We start from the raw sequence: 20322 nt of genomic DNA, 5'->3' as shown, positions 1-20322 counted from the left end.
CATTAGCTTTCATACTTTTGTTCATTTTTTAGATAATTTAAAGATTAGTTTAATCTGAAGATCTACTATAGTTGGTAACTTTTTTTTTCATTTGATTTTCAAAAAGGTCTCTGTTCCCTTTGGCCTGGTCCATAGTGGCTGGAGGGAATGACCAGCACGCTGAGTACTTACGTCTTCACCAGACGAGCTTCAAGTTTGATTTCTGCTTAAAACTTGAAAGAAATCTGTACTTATTCCTTTTCTGTACTGTTTTTCCTGAGGATAACAGAAAGGTAGAAAGTTACACTCAGACATTTTGTTATCTTTTTTCTTCCCCTCCCCATTGTGTTCACGTTTACTTACAAATGAAATATGTCTAGTCACTGTAGAAAAGAGTTGTTAATAATTAAGCATATAGCAATTAAATTCCATTTCTAGGAGTTCACATTTTAATATGTGGTACATATATTGATTTTTTTTTATGTCTCCTTAGTAAAACACATAATATGAGTCATGTCATCCCAAGAAAACTATTCTTTTTTACTGGGAACTCTGCACTTTGAAAGAGTGCCACTTTATGATGAACGTGAATATCAACAAAACAAAACCCTTAAACTAAATTTTCTCAAGCTTACAGTTGCCACCATATACCATCTAATACCAGAAATTATAATTTTCTAATATGAAATGTTAAGCAATTTTTTGTCAGGTTATGTACACATCAGAACAGAGAAATGTATAATTTTAGCATATTTAAGTGGCTATTTTTCATATAATAGATGGTTTATGCATTCCTTAAAAAAGTATATTACCAAGTAACTGTGCTTCCCTGGGTATTTCAGTGCAACAATAAATGTAAATAAGGTGTACATACAAACAATGGAAGTAACAAAAGTCTTACTTCCTTTAATTAAGTACAGTTAGGATCAGCATAGTCTTTAAAAAGAGTGCAGGTCAGTCCTTTGACGACTCGGAAAGTACCACTTGACCTCTCCACGAGCAGTGTCTGCACCAGAGCTGCCTTGTTACCATACAGGCTCCTGTAATAAACAAGTTAAGAGGACTGTAAGGTTTCAGAAATACTCTTTTAAGTGACTAAAGATTTATGAATTACTGCTCGGATTGATCTGACTTTAAGCTTTAAATTAATTGGTCACTTAACTCCCTCCTATATTGGAAAGTCAAGGGAATTATATGTGAATTTGTACATTTGTATTTCTTCCAGCTATTTGAGGATTGGCCTTTAAGTAATGTCAGTAATTTATATGAAGGAAAAAAGCTACAAAGTCGTATGGCATTGAACAATTAAAGCTTGAAGACATATTTATATGCATGTATGTATATAATCCAAATATACTTACATATATGCATACATACATACATGCATGCATGTACATGAGATTAAGTTGTACCTTCACCTTAACTAGTTTATCAATATATGAATGGATCCTTTTTCAGAAACAAGAATTATTTAACATGAGAATTCAGAAGTCTGTATTTGTGAAAATAATTCATACATACAAACACATACATCAGTTACTGGTTAGGCCACCAGATTATTTTATTTTTTGTTTTGAGACAGGCAGTTCCTCCTGCCTTAGCCTCCTACTGCTGGAAGTACAGGCATAAACTACTATGCCTAGCTGTATTTTCTTCATTTTTTTAAAGTGTGTGTGTGTACATTATTTCTATTATGCATATATATATGTACACACATAATTATAACTATCTGCTAAATGTATTATAAGACCATCTTTATAATTTGTAATCTCTCTGTGCTTATAAATGTTTTCTTTTATGAGGCTAGCCTGGGCCGGCCTTGAACTACTGATTCTTTTACTTCAGCCTCCAAAGATCTAGGATTACAGGCATTAACTGTCATTCCCTGCTAAATACCTACTTTCTATGAATATGCTTCTATACAGATACTTGCAATTAGGAGAACTAAGTTTGGGGCTGTGTGTTAACTTTGTTTATAAAATAAAAGTCTCTGTTTTTGTATGTCTTAGATCTCTGACAATTCCTTTGTCTTACAGTTGTACTATACATGTTTTGAAAAATATACTATGAAATTTGGACAGAAGGGCAGGCATATCAATGAGTTAATGTTCTGTACCACAAGATAAGGAAAAGAATGCTGACTTAGGGCTGTACTCTGGGTCCAAGTTTGATTCTTTCATGTAGTATATACAGAGGTTGTTGATAAAATGTCTGATGCAGAAGAGCCTCAGCTCTTGGTCTGAAAATGGTGGTAGTGCCTCTCAGGACTGTGTGAGGCTCCACACAGTGAGGTGTCTGCTGAACTTCACAGCTCTGCTCATAGCATGTAAACCAGGTAAGCTCTGCGCAGCACCTCACCTTGAGATGTGCTCTGGGGATAGCCCAGACTTAGATTGCTGCAGGGTCTCTGCTCAAGGTGAGGAGAGTGTAACAGTTTCTTCTTGGTTTCCTAACAATGTTTCCTTCTTACAGTTACTGGAGTTACAGTACTTAAAAGCCGTTCTTCTTTTCTTATTATTTATACTTGTCTTACTTGTTTCAAATAAATGTAGGTGAGTAACTTCTTTTTTTTTTTTCTTTTTTCCCAAGACAGGGTCTTCCTATGTAGCCCAGGCTGGCCTGGAATCGCTCTATCCCAAGCTGGCCTGAAACTCGAGATCCTCCTGCCTCAGCCTCATGAGTGCTGAGATTACAGGCGTGCGCCACCACGCCCAGTTTAGGTGAGTAACTCTTAATTAAGTACAGTAAACAAATTGTTTTCTTAGATTTACCTAAAAACCAGCATAAAAACATTTAAGATTAGATCACAAAAGATTTAAGTTACTTCCTTTCCTATAAAAATGACCATGTAAAGTCCATATCATACATAAAAATGCAATGCATGTTTAGCACTTGAAAGCAAGAAAGGGAGAGGGGGAAGATAAGTGATATCACTTTGAGATGCATGGATTAAGCTACTGTGTGCATAATTTTTAGCATGGCTTCAATGTCCTATGGCTCGTTACTGTAAGCAAAGTATATAAATCTTTATAGTGAGAATAATATGAGAGCATACAGCTCACAGCAATTATAGTGTCTTATCAAGGAAGAGAGAGGGAAGGAAACCAGCAATCTACCAAGGTTTAACATTGCCAGAGAGCATCACAAATATGAGAGCTGCCTGAGCTCTGCAGTCTCCCAGCTGTGCTCTTGTATGGGTTCAGAAAAAAATGCCAAATTAGGCACTTTCTCGATGTGTGTGGTATGTGTCCTCCAAAGGTCATTCCTAGTCCATGTTCCTTATTTTAAGACAGAATGCAACATAAAAACAGAAGTCCAAAGCTGGGGAGATGACTCAGTGGTCCAAAGGACCAGGACCTGGGTTTGTTTCCCAGCACCCACATGGTAGCTCAGAGCTATCTATAACTCCAGTTCCAGGGACCCAACACCCTCTTCTGACTTCTGTGAATATCAGGCATACAAGTAGTACACAGACATAGGTGCAGACAAAATATTCATACATATGAAATAAAATTTAAATTTTAAAAATGTAACTAAAAAAAAAAAACAAGACTACCTTGAGCAGGTCCTTGAAGCTGTGAAATTTTCTGCCTGTGTTACTGATAGCCAACAGGATTCAATAGAATAAGCAGACTTGGGCGGGGAAGTCATATGGAGTTATAGTCAAAATCAAAAGGTTGGAATTTGTTTATGTCCCCATGTATTAACTAATAAATGCAATAGAGCTATGGTTCTAATCCATAATTATCAGTGGAGGTTTATGTAAGCATTTCATATGGTTGAAAGATATATATTTAACATGACTTACACTCTACTACAGTAAAGCTGTCGATAAAATATCTGAATTTATACATGTGTGTATTCTTTTCTGTCCCTTCCCTTATATCCTGTCTCCATGCCCTCCTCAACCCTCCCCTACATCAAAGCTTGTGGTCCTTTCCATCTGTGTACTAAAAGGTTTCTTTGTAAACCAGGCCATTTGTCCGTCATTGTTTGGGGTCCAAACAGTGGTAAGATACCCTGTCACTGATCCTGTGTGCTATGAATGGCAGCTCCTCTCCGGACAATTGGTGGAGGGGCTGAAAAATATTCCTGAGAGGATTATTTAACCTTTCAATTTAGAGGGCACAAAGCCTAGCTGATTAATGAACTTTCTGATGGGTGCCGATAAGCGGATATATTTCTTTATTTCCCCTAAAAGTGATTCCTTCTCCTATCCATATTACTATAATCTTAAACATAAATGTGGCAAATAGATTAAAAAACTGCACTAAAGAGTTTATCTGGCTGGCAAACTGAAGGAGCTAAATTAAAATTGGTAATGACAGCAGTGGCTCAGCCTCATATATGGTTTTTAAATGCACTGTGTATTTTGAAGAGACTTATTCTCCAGCTTGCCTGGTAATGACTGCTTTTGGTGCAGTCTGGGGCTGGCTTCTGTTATCCCCACCTCGTGCCCCCCCCCCAAAAAAATGAGTTGTGTTATCTGGATGGCTGCAGACACATACGCATCCCCCTTTCTCACTGCATGGGCAGACAAGGTCGATAGCATTACAAGGTATTTGTGGCAGTGCTTGTTTCAGTTTTCAGAGCTGCCAGTTTCCAGGCAGATTTGAATTACAAAAGAAGAAGCTGGCATGAAAATTGAAAGGTTTTATCGGCTGGTCTGAAGCCTCATAGCACATTGCTTATTTATGCAGTCCATTTGCACCAGGAAATATAAAAAGGAAATACATTTTTAAAATAAGGTCATAAAGACCCAGATATGTTTAAGATGGCAAATAAAATATAGATACCTATAATATCTTTCCAGGAAACGATTTTCACTTAATGTTGCACATTACTTCAGAAGAGCATTTATGTTGCCGTCATAAATGTGTGTGTCTGTCACTATGTAGGTAGTCTCTGGGGATTAAGAAGGAAGCCCTATGCTAACTTACTTTAAAATTAAAATAGACGGAGGGATAGCTCTGCAGTTGGAGAGCTACATTGGAAATATTTAAATAGGGTGGTAAATTAAACTTAAACTAACATTTTTGCATTCCATGTAAAATTAGCCATGGCCCAGTGAATAAACGCCACTACTTTCAGAGAAAATTGGGATGCTTTTTAAGCCAGGAAGATTGGGGGCGCTCAGGGAGTGCTGCTGGGCTCCTTACTGTCTTGCATATGCTCATTGTTCTCCAAGTACTCAGCTTTTTGTTTTGTTTTGTTTTTGTTGGGTTTTTTAGTGGGAAGTGCCTCATTTACAGAAAGATTGAAAAGTGGTCAGTTTAATTGGTCCTTCTTATAAAACTTTTAGATATAATCTATTGCTTTCCTAATGGTATGTATATGAAACTCCACCACTAAAAGTTATGCCAATATTATACATATTCACTTTACTTTAACAGTTTTTTATTTACTGAGAAACAATACACCCATGTAATATCTTAAGCTGTTGATTATATAAAATATAAAATGAAGGCATAAATACATAAGCATTTGCTAGTGCAAGGCCTTGAGTAACAACTGGCTTACCATTGGTCACTGCACCCTTTCAGCCCATGAGTTTGTAAAACTTAAGGCTGTCCACGCAAGCAGTAGGAAGGAAGTTAGACGTATATTGGAAATATAAAATCAATAAAGCAACACTCTTACTTTACTGTGATTCAGATGAACATTGTTCAAGAATCCATTTTCCGATAAAGTAAATTACTCTCAGATAAACCATGAGAGATATAAGTTTTTTGTAATTTTCTTTTTTGCCAGAGTCTGGTACCATTCTCATACTGTCCTGACCTCGACTAATTACTTCATGTAGTTTTCTTCTTAAGCAGAAAACTATCAAAAGCATACATGCCTGCTGCATACTAATGATGTGCTGTACATTTTTTCATGAATTTTCATAAGGATTTTTCTACGTAGCATGTGTGGCTTAATGATGTAATCACCCGATAGACTAGAAAATGCTCCAAAGGAGACGTTCCGGTCTGTTGTGTCCATAATACATGTTTGAAAAATCTGCCTAATTAAGGAATTACCCAATGAATTGGGAGTCTGTTGGGTATATGACATGGTTTTAATACATAAAAAATATATGTGTATTACTATATATAGTACTTTCAACACTTTTTAAGGATGTAGAAAAATTAATGGTAATGTCTCCTATGATGCAATAGCTATTATTTTCAGTAAGAAAAATTAAAACCTTCATAAAAGAAACATAATAGCTTGAGGCAAATAATTCTCCCCATATCATCAAAGAAAGTAATACTGTAAATATTTGCCGGAACATGTACCAAGAGAAAGCCTTGTCCAAATCATGATGGACACAGGCCTGGAGCTGAGGTCACAGGTGGAGGACTCACCTCCAGAGACACCAACAGCAAAAAGTGTTAGCCTGCACGCTGCCAGTGCGTGAGTCCCAGCTGTGGCTTCATCACAAATTCAACCCTGCTTTCCACAAAGGAAAAAGAAAGGGCTTGCCCAACTTTTAAAGTTTTGCCTTCCTTTCCTCTCTGCCCTAGATGATGACAATGATACTCTTCCTTGTTCTAAAGAATGTTCTTCCCTGCCTACTTACTATAAACTAAATAACACACTAAGAAGAGCCCTCTCTTCATTACTGGGCAGGTAATAAAAGTCAGAATGGTAATTTTAAATACCAGGAAGCAAGTGTTTAAAATTATTCAAATTTTTTCTGTTCAAATGTCAAATAGATTCCAGCTAATGGACTTTGAATAAGAGTGTCCCTTTGGTTTGGGATAGCATCTTATTGAGAATTTAATTTTGTGGGTAAGGTTTTTAAAATATCAGTATTAAGGCAGGGGTTGTAATACTAGTTTGTTGAAAGAATAAAATTATTTGTAAATAGTTGGAATGAACGATTGTTCTCAAATATGAAAATTACATCAATTTAAGAGGTATACATACAAATGTAACATATTCAGAAAGATTTGAACCAATCTCTGCTTTTCTTGGTGTTGTATTTGGTTTTGCATATGTTTACCGCAGCCATTTCATATACTTTTTAAAATATGTTCATATGAAAACTGTCCTGATAAATAAAAACATATGGTTTTGTCTTTGAGCATATGTATAATTATAAAATAAATCTATTTTTCAGTCACGAGTAGAAAATTCTCTTTAATTAGTAAAATTGATTGCATATCCTGTACAATAATGAGCTTCCACTAGATGTAAGCCATTGGATCAAAGTCAGTTTAGATAAGGGCAGCCCAAGGTCACAGAGGGGGATGCCCAGCAGGCTCATTTGCATAAAAAATTACTGTTAGAAATAGGACACTGAGGCAGCTCTAGCATTTTGATCTCTTGGCCTTTGTCATGGAGATTCTTAGTGGTGAAGGGAGTAAGGCCAGTGTCCCAGATAATGATTAACTGTTTTAATGGCATTCATTCATTCATTCCGCACTAACTATTCATGCAGAAAAAGGGGTTATGTAAAGTGACATTAGAAGAAAATCATTTGTAATGGTTGCATCAGGCTGCACTTTGAGGAGACATTAGGAGTAAATCCATGGCGTGGTGGCTTATGCTTTATCTTCTGATATTTACTGAGTTTACTGGTGCATGAAAAGCTTTCAGCAAGAATAGCAGATGGGATGGACCTTTCATAGGTAATGCTATCTACCAGGTTATTACTTCTATATATTGATAGTAAAGTAATCTCCAAGATATCACCCTACAAATATAGATTATTTAAATGTCTGTAACCAAAAAAAAAGCCTGCTTTCATAAATAGTTCATTTAGTATCCACTGGGGCAGTCTTTAGATGCATTCTTACTTTCAGACAGTCTTAACAAAGCTGTGTTCACTCCCTCACATAACCCTTTGTCAGGGATGCAGGGTCAAATGACAAACCCAAATCTAGAGCTGCTGACATACTCTGCTTTAAATCAGACTTTAGTGTTAATTTAAAAATAAATACACTAGAAGCAGTGCTACACACCTTTAATCCCAGCACTCAGACCGCAGAGGCAGGTGGATCTCTGTGAGTCTGAGGCTAGCCTGGTCTACATAGTTTGAACCAACCATGGCTAAAGAGTAAAACCCTGTGGAGTGTAGGGGTGGGCAACATGTTCTAAGGCATAAATATTGGGTCAGAATTTTATATTTCAACACTTGAAATAGCTTAAGGATTTTTATTTAATCTTAGTATAAAGACTTGTCCAGTGAAAGTCATTATTGAGTTTTCACTACTATATTCTAGTACAGAAGTGTGCTCTAATTAGGTACGATCTAGGCTGATTTCATTCCTATTAAGTCCTAGTACATGCTAGTTATTAAACTGAGAGCATGTAGATAGTGTTTGTCAAGTCATTTACTAATTAATTATTGTGAAACAGTGTAGAATTTCATAACAATATATTACTGCTATTTTTATTAGTAATAATGGAAATTTTTAACTAGTGACATTATTCAGTTGAATGAACATCAAATGTTTGTGCTCCATCCAAAGGCATAGATGAACATTGAGGCTATATTTGATATTATTCTCTAAATAAAATAGCATGTCAATATGAAACATGCTTTCAAATCTTGATTTAAGAAACATCTCTTCATCTCTGGTACTAGAAGACTGAGTTCCTCTTCTCTACATCACTGATTCCCTCCTGGTGTTCCAAGTATGTACTGTATTGTCAACATGAAGTAGGAGAAATAACAAGGAAACTGTATGATTCATTATTCAAGCTTTTTAACTTATGACATAATCTTATAGGTTTGCCCTTAGAGATATTAAAAAAAATTAATAGTTTCCCAAAGTATCTATTTTTATTAACAATACCTAAAGTTCATAAGCTTTTTCTGTGACTCACGTACCATACCTGTGTGATACGGAACCATTAGCTCATCATTTGCCATGTTTCCTGAGTTCTAACATCGCCTGGCCCTGTCCCAGGAGGTGGGATCCAACAGTGGGTAACTTTTCCTTACCAGGTGGATAGGGTTGGGTTGGATAGACAGATAAACCATTTGACATATTTTGAGGGAGATAATTTTTGTTTTGTTTTTCAAAGGGCAGGGGTATAGGGATCATCACTTGGCCCCCTTACCAGGATAATGACCTTTATCTGGAGAGTAGCTATCCTGGTGTGGAACAGTGGTGCTAAACTCAGTGGAAGGATGTTTGTGTAGAGTGTTCAGACAACACTGAAGAGGCCAGTGAGGTGATGAGGCATACCAAGCATGCAGCAAGACTACAGGGGGGGAAAAATGTGACCCACTGTAAGACTCTTGCTCTTTACTGAGTGAGAAGAGATGTTGTTACAGGAGTTTAGATTGAGAAGTGGTCATGTTCTGAGTCACAAGCCAGAAAAATCACCTTGTATTGAAAATAGGCTAAAGAGATAGGGGCCTCGAGACCAATTATAAGGCTCTGTTAATCATCCATAGATTATCCAGGTGAAGTTAGAAATGAATACACCCTGTAAAGCCCGTCTACTTGGTGATAGAATGTGCTATGTATCTACATAAACAAGAGAGCCACTTCTAAGAGAGTATTACTGCTCTGGAGGTTGGTTGTTCCATTTATCATCAAACAAGTACCCTGCTGAGTTGCCATCTGGTTGCTGAGTACCTGTCTACCATTAGTTTCCAGTCCTTTGCTGACTTTCCATGCCACTTAAAACACAGATAGAATATTTCCCCCTTTGGATTCAGATGACCCCTCCTCACCTTCAATACCTCCTCTTCCACTCTTTCACCTGCTCTGCTTCAATGTACAGATATTTTTTAAATCTTCTAAGATGGCAAGCTTGTCCCTTGCCTTGGAACTTGGCAAAGAATAGTCAGTCAGCACATGCTTGATTTTTCCCAAATTAGGGTCCCTGCCAGCAAATCAATCTCACTGTCTTAGTCCATATTACTACTGTTGAATATTTTGTTTGTGCAAACATATGTATGTCTGTGGGGGTTGAAGGAGTAGAGTGGGGGCGGAGTTGTCTGGTTTGTCTGTCTTCCCTCACTGGAATGTAAGCAGTGATTTTTGTGTTGCCGACTTCTCAGATACCCGACCTTAGGGCAATATCTGACATGGATTCTGCAGTTACTATTATTTCTAGTGAATTGCTGAAACTGTCTGCAAACACTGGCCGTGTGCTCGGGACTCTGACAGTCTAACTGATGGAATCATCCTCGGACTTGGGTTCTAGTCTACTTGCTCCCTGCCCCTTCCATTCCCAGTCAGATTTCTTTCACTGTTTAGTACTTAGGATAAACTCACTGCAGTCTCACTTCTGCCCCATCCACGCAAAGGAAATTGCTTTCGGCAGTTTCCAGTTACCTACAATTTCCTGTCTGCTAAGTCCGATGTATTTCATAGGCTTCATCTTGGGTCATACACATCACTAACTTTTCTCTTCTTCTTCCTGGTTTTCTGAGATGGGCATCATCTAGCCTGGAGCTTGCTGTGTAACTGAAGGTGGCCTTGAACTCCTGATCTTCCTGCCTCTACCTCCTGAGTACTGGGATTACAGGTGTGTGCCACCATGCCCAAACCATGAAAAGCTTTTTAACAACTTCTTCCTTTAAAAAATTACCATATTTCTTCGTGTTTTGTTTTCTTTCTATATGCTCATAGCTACAGTTTTATATCATATCAAAACAACCTTTTTTGAGATTAGGAAAAATATTTCTATGTAATAATTTACTAACTTCCTGGTGCTCTACTACCTAAAAGTCTAAACCACTGCAGCGACACTTGCTTACATATGTATATCCCTGTTAAAATCTATTAGTTTTTTATAGAATAGTTGTGTTTTTCATATATCCTAGCTGATAATAGCTGAAGTCGTAAATTCCATTTTGTTTACCACGGCCATTTTCAGCAGCAAAGACTGTTGAGATCTTGTTTTCCTCAAATTTGATGATGGCTTATTAGCTTGATTGGATTAATAGCAATTAGGAATTTAGTAAGGCACACCTCTGGGTGTGTGAAGGTAGCTCTTTGTCTGACCCATTCATAGAGTAAGAATTGGAATAGACTGGGAGGTGGTTCTTGTCTGGCTTCCTGTCTACCGTGCTGTGAGCTGCCCTCCACACCCTCCCTGCAGTGATAGACTACAGTCCCTCTGAGCCTGAACAACAAACAGCTTTCCTCCCTTATCTGTCTGCTGCTTGGTCACAGCACTGGAAAGAGTAACTAGCAACCCGCTTTCCATTTTAAGACATAAGAGCTAAAGTAAGGTTCTTAAAGATTTTTATCACCTGTACACTATTTTTCTATATCAAAAGCTCTTCTCTTCCCTACCCTGCACCCCAAGCCACCTGATTGTAGCATTAGGTAAAATGATAATAGGCAGACTAGCACTCTTTGAACACATTGTTCCCATTTAAAAGACCAACAACTAATTCTTCCTCCTAAACACTTCCCCTTTTATCCCGTTCCTTCCTGCTCATGCTTCTCAAAATAGTAACATACATACACTCTCCCTTCAATTTATATTCAGTTTCTTAACTTTTCTTATTATGAAATACAATGTGCATACTGAAAATGCATGAAATACACGTAGAATTTAATAAATTTGTTATATAACTCACTTTTTCTCTGCACTCCCCTCACTCCTCACCCCACTCTGCCCTCCCAGATTCCCCCAGGAAGACTCTTGTGAGTTGGTTGCACTTGTGATGGCAGTGTCTGTCCTGATGTTGCTAGGCTTCTATTGTATTAGGCAGTGTAGGTCAGACCTTCCTTGAAACTTCTTTAAAGCCCAGGCTTCTGTCCTACTTTATCTCCTTAGCGTTGAACCCTCCCATCTCTGTCTGCCCCTTCCATGTTGTTGTTTCCTAGGCTCCAGTATGAGCCAGCTGCCACCCCACACTAAACTAAAAAGAATTTCTCAGGCGTCTCTTACCTAAGAACTCTTTTAGAAAGGTTGAGGTTTTGGATTTTCCACTAACATGTATTAAACTCTCACAATTATTTATGTTGCAGACTAAACCTGGACTACCTAAAAGACCAACGACCCCTTCTGGACAGTCAGCATTAGTGTATTGCTACAACTGTGCACAGAAAGGCCATTATGGACATGTAAGTTTGGGTGACATTGGACATAAGGCATTGTTGTCAGGGAGTAGTTGCTGAAAAATGAGCTCAAAATGAATAAGACGCCTAACGCTTAACTGGTTTATAAGCTAACCTTTAGTGGTAAGACTTTTCGACTAATTTACACCCCTCCAGTTTCTACCAAGATTAAGTGTCAAAGCATATCCCTGTAGTTCTTTTAAATATACTAGGGGCTGGAGAAATGGCTGAGAGGTTAAGAGCAGAGGTCCTGAGTTCAATTCCCAGCAACCACATGGTGACTCACACCATCTGTAATGAGATCTTGTGCCCTCTTCTGGCCTACAAGGCTACATAATAAATAAATCTTTTTTTTAAAATAAATAGATAAACTAAAAACAAACTTAGCTCATAAAGTCAGTCAGACAAAGTCAGCTGAAGCACAGAGTTTCCCCATCTTGTATTGACTGTTATGGAACTGTTAATTGGGTTTTCAGTTTAGTTCTTGAGCTGTCCCTGATATCACGTTCACTTAAGTCGTTGCCGTGCAACCTCTGACATTCAGTAGTAGAAGTGGCTCACACAGCTCTTCCCCAAGTGCCTCAGTTCCCTCCCGTCAATACTGTGCTGTCCAAACTGAAAAGTCCAGACTGCTAGAGGTGTGAGAGCAGAAGAAGCTCCCCACTGGTGTCTCTAGCCTCATTAAATGTGAAACAGCAGCAGCTCATCCTGGAGCTAAGACCCAGCAGGAATAGGCTTTGCACCCCAACATTGTGAAACTGTAAGGTCAAAGAGGAGAAACAGTGACACAGGAAATAGAAATCCTTGTGCAGGAGATTCCCATTCCCCACAAAGCTCCTTCCAGCCTAGAAACCAAGGTAACATCAACCAGCTCCCATGTCAGGAAGAAGACCTACAGAGGCCTAGGACTCCTCAGAGTAGGGGTAGAGAGACAGGTGGGAGAGTGGGCAGTATTGCAGGCTACCTCTTAACCTCCAGCTCTGCCTCCTCTCTAGTCCAGACATTCATTGAGAGTACCGCAAATTCAAGGGCCTGGCGGTGGTGGCACACGCCTTTAAGCCCGTGGGGGGGAGTGGGGGTGGGGACAGAGGCAGGCACATCTCTGTGAGTTTGAGGCCAGTCTGGTCTACAGAGTGAGTTCCAGAACTGGCTCCATAGCTATTGAGAAAACCTATCTTGAAAAACCAAATCAAAAACAAAACCAGAGAGTACCACAAATTCAAAGAGACAGAAAGGCTGGGAGAAGAAAAGTGCTAGGCAGAGCCTGTGAACAATTGAGTTTATCTTCCATGTTTGTCAGCAGGAACTAAGGTGGGTAATAGGTAGAAGATGGAGCTGGGGTGAGACTCAGGCGCTCAGTGGTGATTAATCTCCAAAGCACAAAAGGTGTACAGCACTGACATTCAGATGCTGCTTCTAATGTGATCAAACCCACTGATGGGTAGCAAGATCTGACAGTATACTGGACTTCACCTCTCTAGAATTCAGGTTGAAAACTAACTAGAGAAGATTCTTTTAGGAAATTACCATCTCTCAGTCTTCTATTGCCCTGTGCACACCAAATGTTGCCAACAGCTTTTAGGAAACAGACTCATATTCGCCATCCACTGCCATGCACATCACACAGGTGTTTAATATATATGCTTGCTTATCTCTTTAAAGCAAAAGAGTGTACTTTTAGCATTTATGTTTGATCAATTAAAGAAAAACAGTTACAGTTGGATGCTTCCTGCTTACTAGTCACTGCCTTTAATGTAGATGGGAATATCAAGAGCCTTTGGAATTTATCCCTGAAATCTAGACTTAGACAAATTTCATTTTACAGTAAAGCAAATTTGGCAGCCATAGTTGAAGGAACTCTAGATTATCCAACACTAATGAAGAAGATCGTTGATGTGGCTAATCCAGAACAGAACATAAATTATATAGCCAGCTATCAATTATCTGTTTTAATGGAGGGAACCAGTGATGTGAATAATCAAAATATAATTTACATGTAGCTTTGGAAAACATTTGTGATACAATGTGGCTCTGCATAGTTACATCCGTCTAGATAGAACGGTATCCAAATAGGAGGCCACCCCAGTGGTGAAAGATGTCCAAGCTCCCCTCGCTGTCAGTCTCAGATTTAGCCCTCAGTTCCTATTACCCTTCCCTAATGCTAGTCATTCTCGCTAGAGAGACAAGGGCAGCAGTAGGCCCTGAGAAAAAGGCTATTCCAGGAGGGTGTGAAAATGTGAGGGGCTGGGAGAGTTTAAACGGTCTCTTTTTGCATGGGTACTGACTGAGGGTATCAAGATTACCTTGATGTAACCTTGAGTTGATACTTTTATTGATTTTATGGTGAGTCAGCGAAATTCCATGTGGGTTTAAGGCATTCTGACTTTCTTAGCTACTTAGCTAAGAAATGCTAACATTTGCAAATAAACTTCAGGCAAGATGGGAGAAGGCAGAGGAGAAGGCCCCAAAGGAAAGCCTCTCTGAAAAAGAGGTGTTCACTTCTCCTGCTGTCACCTAGTAGATAGAGGAATAGACAAGGGGGAGCAGGCAGAGAAGTGAGTAAAAGGATGATCTCAGCGTGGTTGAGGGAGCAAAGAAAAGAGGCTTCTCAAAATTACCCAGAAACATTTTCTAAGTAGGTGGGTCCACCACCCACCTCACGTATGACCCCTTAGCCCAGGAACAAAAGGGACAGATGAGAAGCAGTAGAGGGGAACAGGGCAGAAGGGAGCAGAGAATATCCTCAGGATACGGTGTGCACCCATAAGAAATTGTTAGTTAGAGAAAGATTCACTGCCCTAGGAACTAGTGAATGGAAACATAAGCTGGCAAGTGTGTCTAGAGAGTGAACAGAGCCAACAGTTTAGAGCCACAGCTTGAGGCTAGGCTAAGAAGAAAAGGAAGGAAAGTTTGGTGGGAAGGCTACTGTAGGAAAAGACAAGAAAGGACAGTTAATTCACATAATGCCAATGAACTCCAGCATAGGACAAGACAAATGGAATTGGCACCCATCTTTCAATGCTGTTAACTCAAACTGGGGAAGGAGCTTAGGAAGTACAAAAACGTAAAAGATTACTTAGTCAAGAAGGGAAGCGATGCAGGCCCGAAGGGATAGCACAGAAGCACAGGAGAGCAGTTGGGTCAGGTGTTCCAAAGACCACTCCAGCAGCCATTGCATGTGGTGCTCGGGGTAGGGACTGATGAACAGCGCTGAGCAGTGCGGCCTTGTGATGCATTCTTTCAAATACAACTGTAGGAATGTAAAGAAAGAAGAATGTTTAGCCAGACGTTTCCAGCATCTCCGTTTATCCACTACTATGACAACAAACACGAGATCCAGCAGAGAGATCGGAGAATAAAACGGAAAGTGAAAGGTTTGTCACCAAACTCTGGTTAAACCACTTTTACACTAGCTCCCAAATTTATTCTTTTTTATGTACTGTCTTTGCCTACTTTATATACTGTCTTTGCCTATTTTATATACTGTCTTTGCCTGTTTTGGAAGTCATTGTTTAGCACAGAAAACATTTGTAATAATTATAAAAACTAAAAGAAGCTTTTTATATTATCTTTATCATTTATTTTATAATAATATTTATTATATTTTATAATGATAAATTCACATTTCACTTTAGCCTCAACTACCACTCTGCTGTCACAAACTATAGGAAGCTCTAGTTTGTAACTACTTCTACTTCAGACTTCTACATCAAAAATCCTGTTTTGAAGTCTGTTCACAATATTTTTCTCAGAGCATTTCAGAAAATTCTTAAGAATATTTTTATCTGTCTATGCAGAGAGTTTAAGATTCCTTTGAAATGTTTCTATCTGACAAATAATTATTTTCTCTTTGTATGTCTAGTATTTTTCATGTAACAGAAGGGTTTCTGGTGACCCCTTGGTCTCCCACACAAAGGCTGGTCTGCAGGTTACTTTGCAGTTCTAGTTCGGGTTCTAGGCCCACAACCACCTGTGTTTCCTTCACCTCGGTGATTAAGAGCATGGCCGCTCCTCCAGAGGACCTGAGTGAAGCCCCTGCATCCACATGGTGGCTCACAGCCGTCTGTGACTCCAGCCTGCACAGGCACCTGCAGTCATGAACAACTACACATAACTAACCTACAATAATCAGTAAATAGCATTTGTAAATCTTGTTTAAATCTGTTTTCTCTGCTTTTGTTCTTTCTTGCTATAGTCAAGATGTGTTCCCAGGTTACCTTCGCTGTTGGGTGACAAACAGTTGTGTGTTTTTCAAACTGGTCTCTGAATTCTTTTCAGACACTGAGCATTTTTAGCTTTTTTTCCCTTGTGGCTTTAGATTCTCTTGAGTTCAGACCCTTTCAAAATGATGATGCTACTTCTCATTTGCATAGCTTATATATTTAATATAAAATTTATCTCAACTCTAGAGAAACACAGCATATTAAGAGATTGACTAGATTATTAAACTAGAAAGATTACCAAGAAAAGCATAGTGCTTGCAGCCCTGAATTAAAAAGTGTATTACTACACTCTGGCATATTTTCTTCATAATTTATGGGTTTATTTTATTTTTTAGGTTTTCTACAGTGAGCATTTATAAGTTATAATCTGAGAGAACTTTTTTTTAGTTGTGACACTGTGGTGCACGCCCACTGTGAGGCTCACTGTGCTCCCTGGAACCTTCTTTATCATAAACTTTTAGGCTAAAGGTTTCTACTGACCTCTGTGTAATAGTTCAAGGTTCTGGAGTTTTCACAGCTCACTTTAGCCTCGGCTACCACTCTCTGCTGTTAAAAGCACATCCATCTGATGCTCATAATAAATACATCCGGTTCTCACAAGATGCAGCATCATCTGGCATGGAAACCCTCTACGGTATGTGCACAGACACCCCACCCAGCAGCCGCTTCTCTGGAGGGATAATGTCTTGACAGTGTGCACCCACTCACAGTGAGATGGCCAGGCTTGTCCTCCAAGAGTAGGGTCACATGAGGTCATCTTTACCTTGCTTCACCTTATCCTCCATCAATAGAGGAACCTGCACTGGTTAGACATGACTTCTTTCCCAGGACCAAGATAATGACCATGCCTGCTGCTCTAGTTTTCATGGTTTAACGTTATAAAAGTTTGTTGAGTAGAAAAAGTAACATAAATACTAAAGGGTTTGAGGATATTTTCCCGTTTTAGCAATAGAATTGTAAGGATTTAGAATGCCATATTGGTCACATTTTTAAATGTCTGCCTCTTCTGTCTGTTAAGTTATTTCTGAGAAGCAAAATACTTTTATATTTTCCAGAAATCAAGAAAAATGGAGATTTTCCAGAGCAGTTCAGAAGACCATACGTAGAAGAGACAGATAAGAGGGGCCATCACAGTGTGAGAAAAAGCTATTTCTCAAAGAAAAGCAGCAAGTGGCCTCAAAAACATAAAAAAACCCACAAAGAAATGACCAGGAAAAAAGAAGGCGAAAAGCATAGGTGGACTCAGCAGCATGGTGACGGGGATGAAGACTTCCCTAGGGGCTCAAAACCCAACTCCTCCAGCAGGGCTGCAACCCGAAAGCTGTCCAGGTCCCGTCACCACAGACTGAGAGAAGAGAAGGTTCTCAGAGAGAGCAAGCGCAGCAAGCCTAAGAAAGGGAAATGCACAGAAGACGACAGCAACGATAATTTATTTCTCATTAAGCAAAGAAAGAGGAAAACAAAGCTGTGAAGTGGCTTCTGAACACCCTCACATTCAACTTTTCTGGCAGCATTCTGGCATCTGTTATGTGAAGGGGGCTCTGGGTTATGATTGCTTAATATGTCAGCCATACTTAGCGCTGCTGCGTGGAAGCCATGGAGAGCTCTGTCCTGGTCATGGCTGTTTATTAGATAGGAAAGTAAACTTGGGTTTCAGTTCCTCTCGCAATTTCTCTTGAGGTAGGAAAACTGTCTTTTTAAGGAAATCTTTTTTACATGCTTTGAAAAAGATTACAAGCTCTTCAGATATAATTCATCTATAATGACTTAAAAGCTCATTGGAAGAGAGATTAGTGCTAATAAGAAAAATCACTACTACTGTCTTATCTTTGTTGTTTTTTTAAACACTGGAAAATCAATAAAAATCCAAATCTACCTTTGCGTGCTTCAGAAGCTGTTGGACTCTTTTGTGAAAACAGAACATCCAGGACTGGCTGTGGAAATGAAGATGTCACTGTTGAACCTTGGAGGAGGCAGAGGAACGGCAATAGCACAAGTTCTGTACAGGGCCTGCCGTGTGGGTGTGCAGGGCAGATTTCCTGAGAAACGTGAGAACTTTAGCATAATCACACTTGGACTGTTTTTTTCCAGTTTACAGCCATAGTGCAAGAAATAGAGACAATATTACCAACTTAATTTGTTTTCATGGATCTTTTTAAATACCACAAAGCTATTCAGAATCTTTTGTATTTGTGAACCTTTTTTACACTTGTGAAAGCCCAGTGTTAGAACAAGAAAAATAAAATGCTTGAAACAATGAGTAAATGTGTTTGCTGTTGCAAAAGACAAGGACAACTTGAGTGTCAGAGCATAGCTGGTCTGGACAGCTCATTGTAGTCACAGAATCCACCATAACCTGGAGTCAGAAACACCTTTGTCTGGAGCTAGAGAGGTGGGTCTGCAGTTTGGTTCCTCAGCCCAGGCTAGGCAGCTCCAAGGGACCCAGCACCTCTGGCCTCCATCCGCACTCACATGTGCAAAACCCCCACGCAGAAATGCACACTTGCACTTGCTGCTCTTGAAAGTGAAGCAGGATCAATTCCCAGCGCTCACATGTGGGCTCCCAGCCATCTGTAACTCCAGTCCCGGGGGTCTGATGCCCTCCTCTCACCTCTGAGAACACCAGGCATGTACATGATGCACATCCATATGTGCATTCAGGCAAACATTTGTACACATAAAATAACAAAATGTTTAAGAATGATAAACAATACAAATCAGGTATTGGGAAGAAATAAATATAAAACTGTGGTTTTATATATACAGTCCTTTCTGAGGCCTAGGACTAGCTCAGGAAGTCAGTTAAGGAAGAATGGAGACTTGTGGGACGTGGAGAAGGTCACTGGAATCCAGACATGGTGGTGCGGGACTGAAATCCTTGAGCCTAAAGCAGGAGAGACTCTGAATTGAAGGCCAACCTAGGCTCCACAGCCAGGTGCTGTCCAAGAAAGAAGAAGGTTACTAGCTTATAGGTGCCATCGCCAGGATACGAGGACAGTCCAGATCCAAGTCTTACAGTAGATCTCGCCATTTTAAAAAAGCAACCAGTGTTTGGAGAATGTGGTTTACATAGCGTGCTGCAGAGTCCTGGAGAGAATAGTGTTCCACACGCCCACATGATGGCAAGCAATGCTTTTTTAAACATCTTTTGTTTTTATTGTATGCTCATTGTTTTGCTGCATGTCTGTGAAGGTGCCAGATTCCCTGAAACTGGAGTTAGAGACAGGTATGAGCTGCTATATAGGTGCCGGGAATTGAACCGAGGTCCTCTAGAAGAGCAGCCAGTGCTCTTAACCGCTGAGCCATCTCTCCAGCCCGTAAAAGGCTTTTAAAAGCGATTGAGCAGACATTTCCAAGAAAACCTCGTAAGAAGTAAGAGTAAGGAGGGGAGTGAGAAGGGAAATGTCAGCTGGGCAATGGTGGCGCACCCAGCAGAGGCAGTTCAAGGCCAGCCTTGTCTACAGAATGAGTTCCACGACAGCCAGAAATAGGACTACACTATCTTGGAACAGGAATAAAAAGGGAAATGTCTCTGGGTTGAGAGCCAGAGTTCAGCCAAACCAAAGTAGTTGAAGGTCACTTAACAGGGGAGAGAGTTGCAGAGCCAACCTCAGAGACCCACAGAAGGTGGGTGGTGGGGGATCCCATCTGAAGCAGTAGAAGAAACTGGAGTTCTCGATGCCAGAAGGAGCTCCTTTTCCCAGAAGGGTGGAAACCATGGGCAGTGTCTACTACAACACTTAGCAGAACTCTGCCTCAATAATGAGGGAAAAGAAGCTCAGGTCTAGATTATTCTGGTTCCTGTTTAAAAACAAGACCTCCCATCACTCGGGAGGCAGAGGCAAGCGGAACTCCGTGAGTTTGAGGCCAGCCTTGTCTACAAGAGCTAGTTCCAGGACAGGCACCACTACAGAGAAACCCTGTCTTGAAAATCGGGGCAGGGGAAAAAAAAGCAAGACCTGAAAGGCTTGGGGATGTAACTGAGTTGGTAGAATACTTGCCTAGCATTCATGAATCTCTGGCCGGCTTCAAACCCCAGCATGGACACAGACTCAAGAAGGAGGGTGGGAGGCAGCTGTTTGTTGAGCACTGTG

At 39.8% G+C, this 20322-nt stretch overlaps 1 protein-coding gene across 1 annotated transcript in view; it reads left to right on the top strand.

Moving 5' to 3' along the window:
* The window catches only part of Zcchc7 (zinc finger CCHC-type containing 7), a 155020-nt gene extending 136527 nt beyond the window's left edge, over positions 1-18493 (top strand). Inside the window, exons 7-9 of the mRNA XM_048419974.3 lie at positions 11916-12011; positions 15262-15379; positions 17284-18493. Coding sequence (XP_048275931.1) covers positions 11916-12011; positions 15262-15379; positions 17284-17699 — 630 coding nt within the window. The 3' untranslated portion in view covers positions 17700-18493. The remainder of the gene's footprint in view (positions 1-11915; positions 12012-15261; positions 15380-17283) is intronic.
* Positions 18494-20322: the final 1829 nt, after the last annotated feature.

This window comes from Myodes glareolus, chromosome 16 (genome assembly GCF_982192425.1).
Source record: "Myodes glareolus chromosome 16, mMyoGla1.1, whole genome shotgun sequence".
Lineage (NCBI taxonomy): Eukaryota > Metazoa > Chordata > Mammalia > Rodentia > Cricetidae > Myodes > Myodes glareolus.
This window is presented reverse-complemented; position numbering and strand designations above follow the sequence as displayed.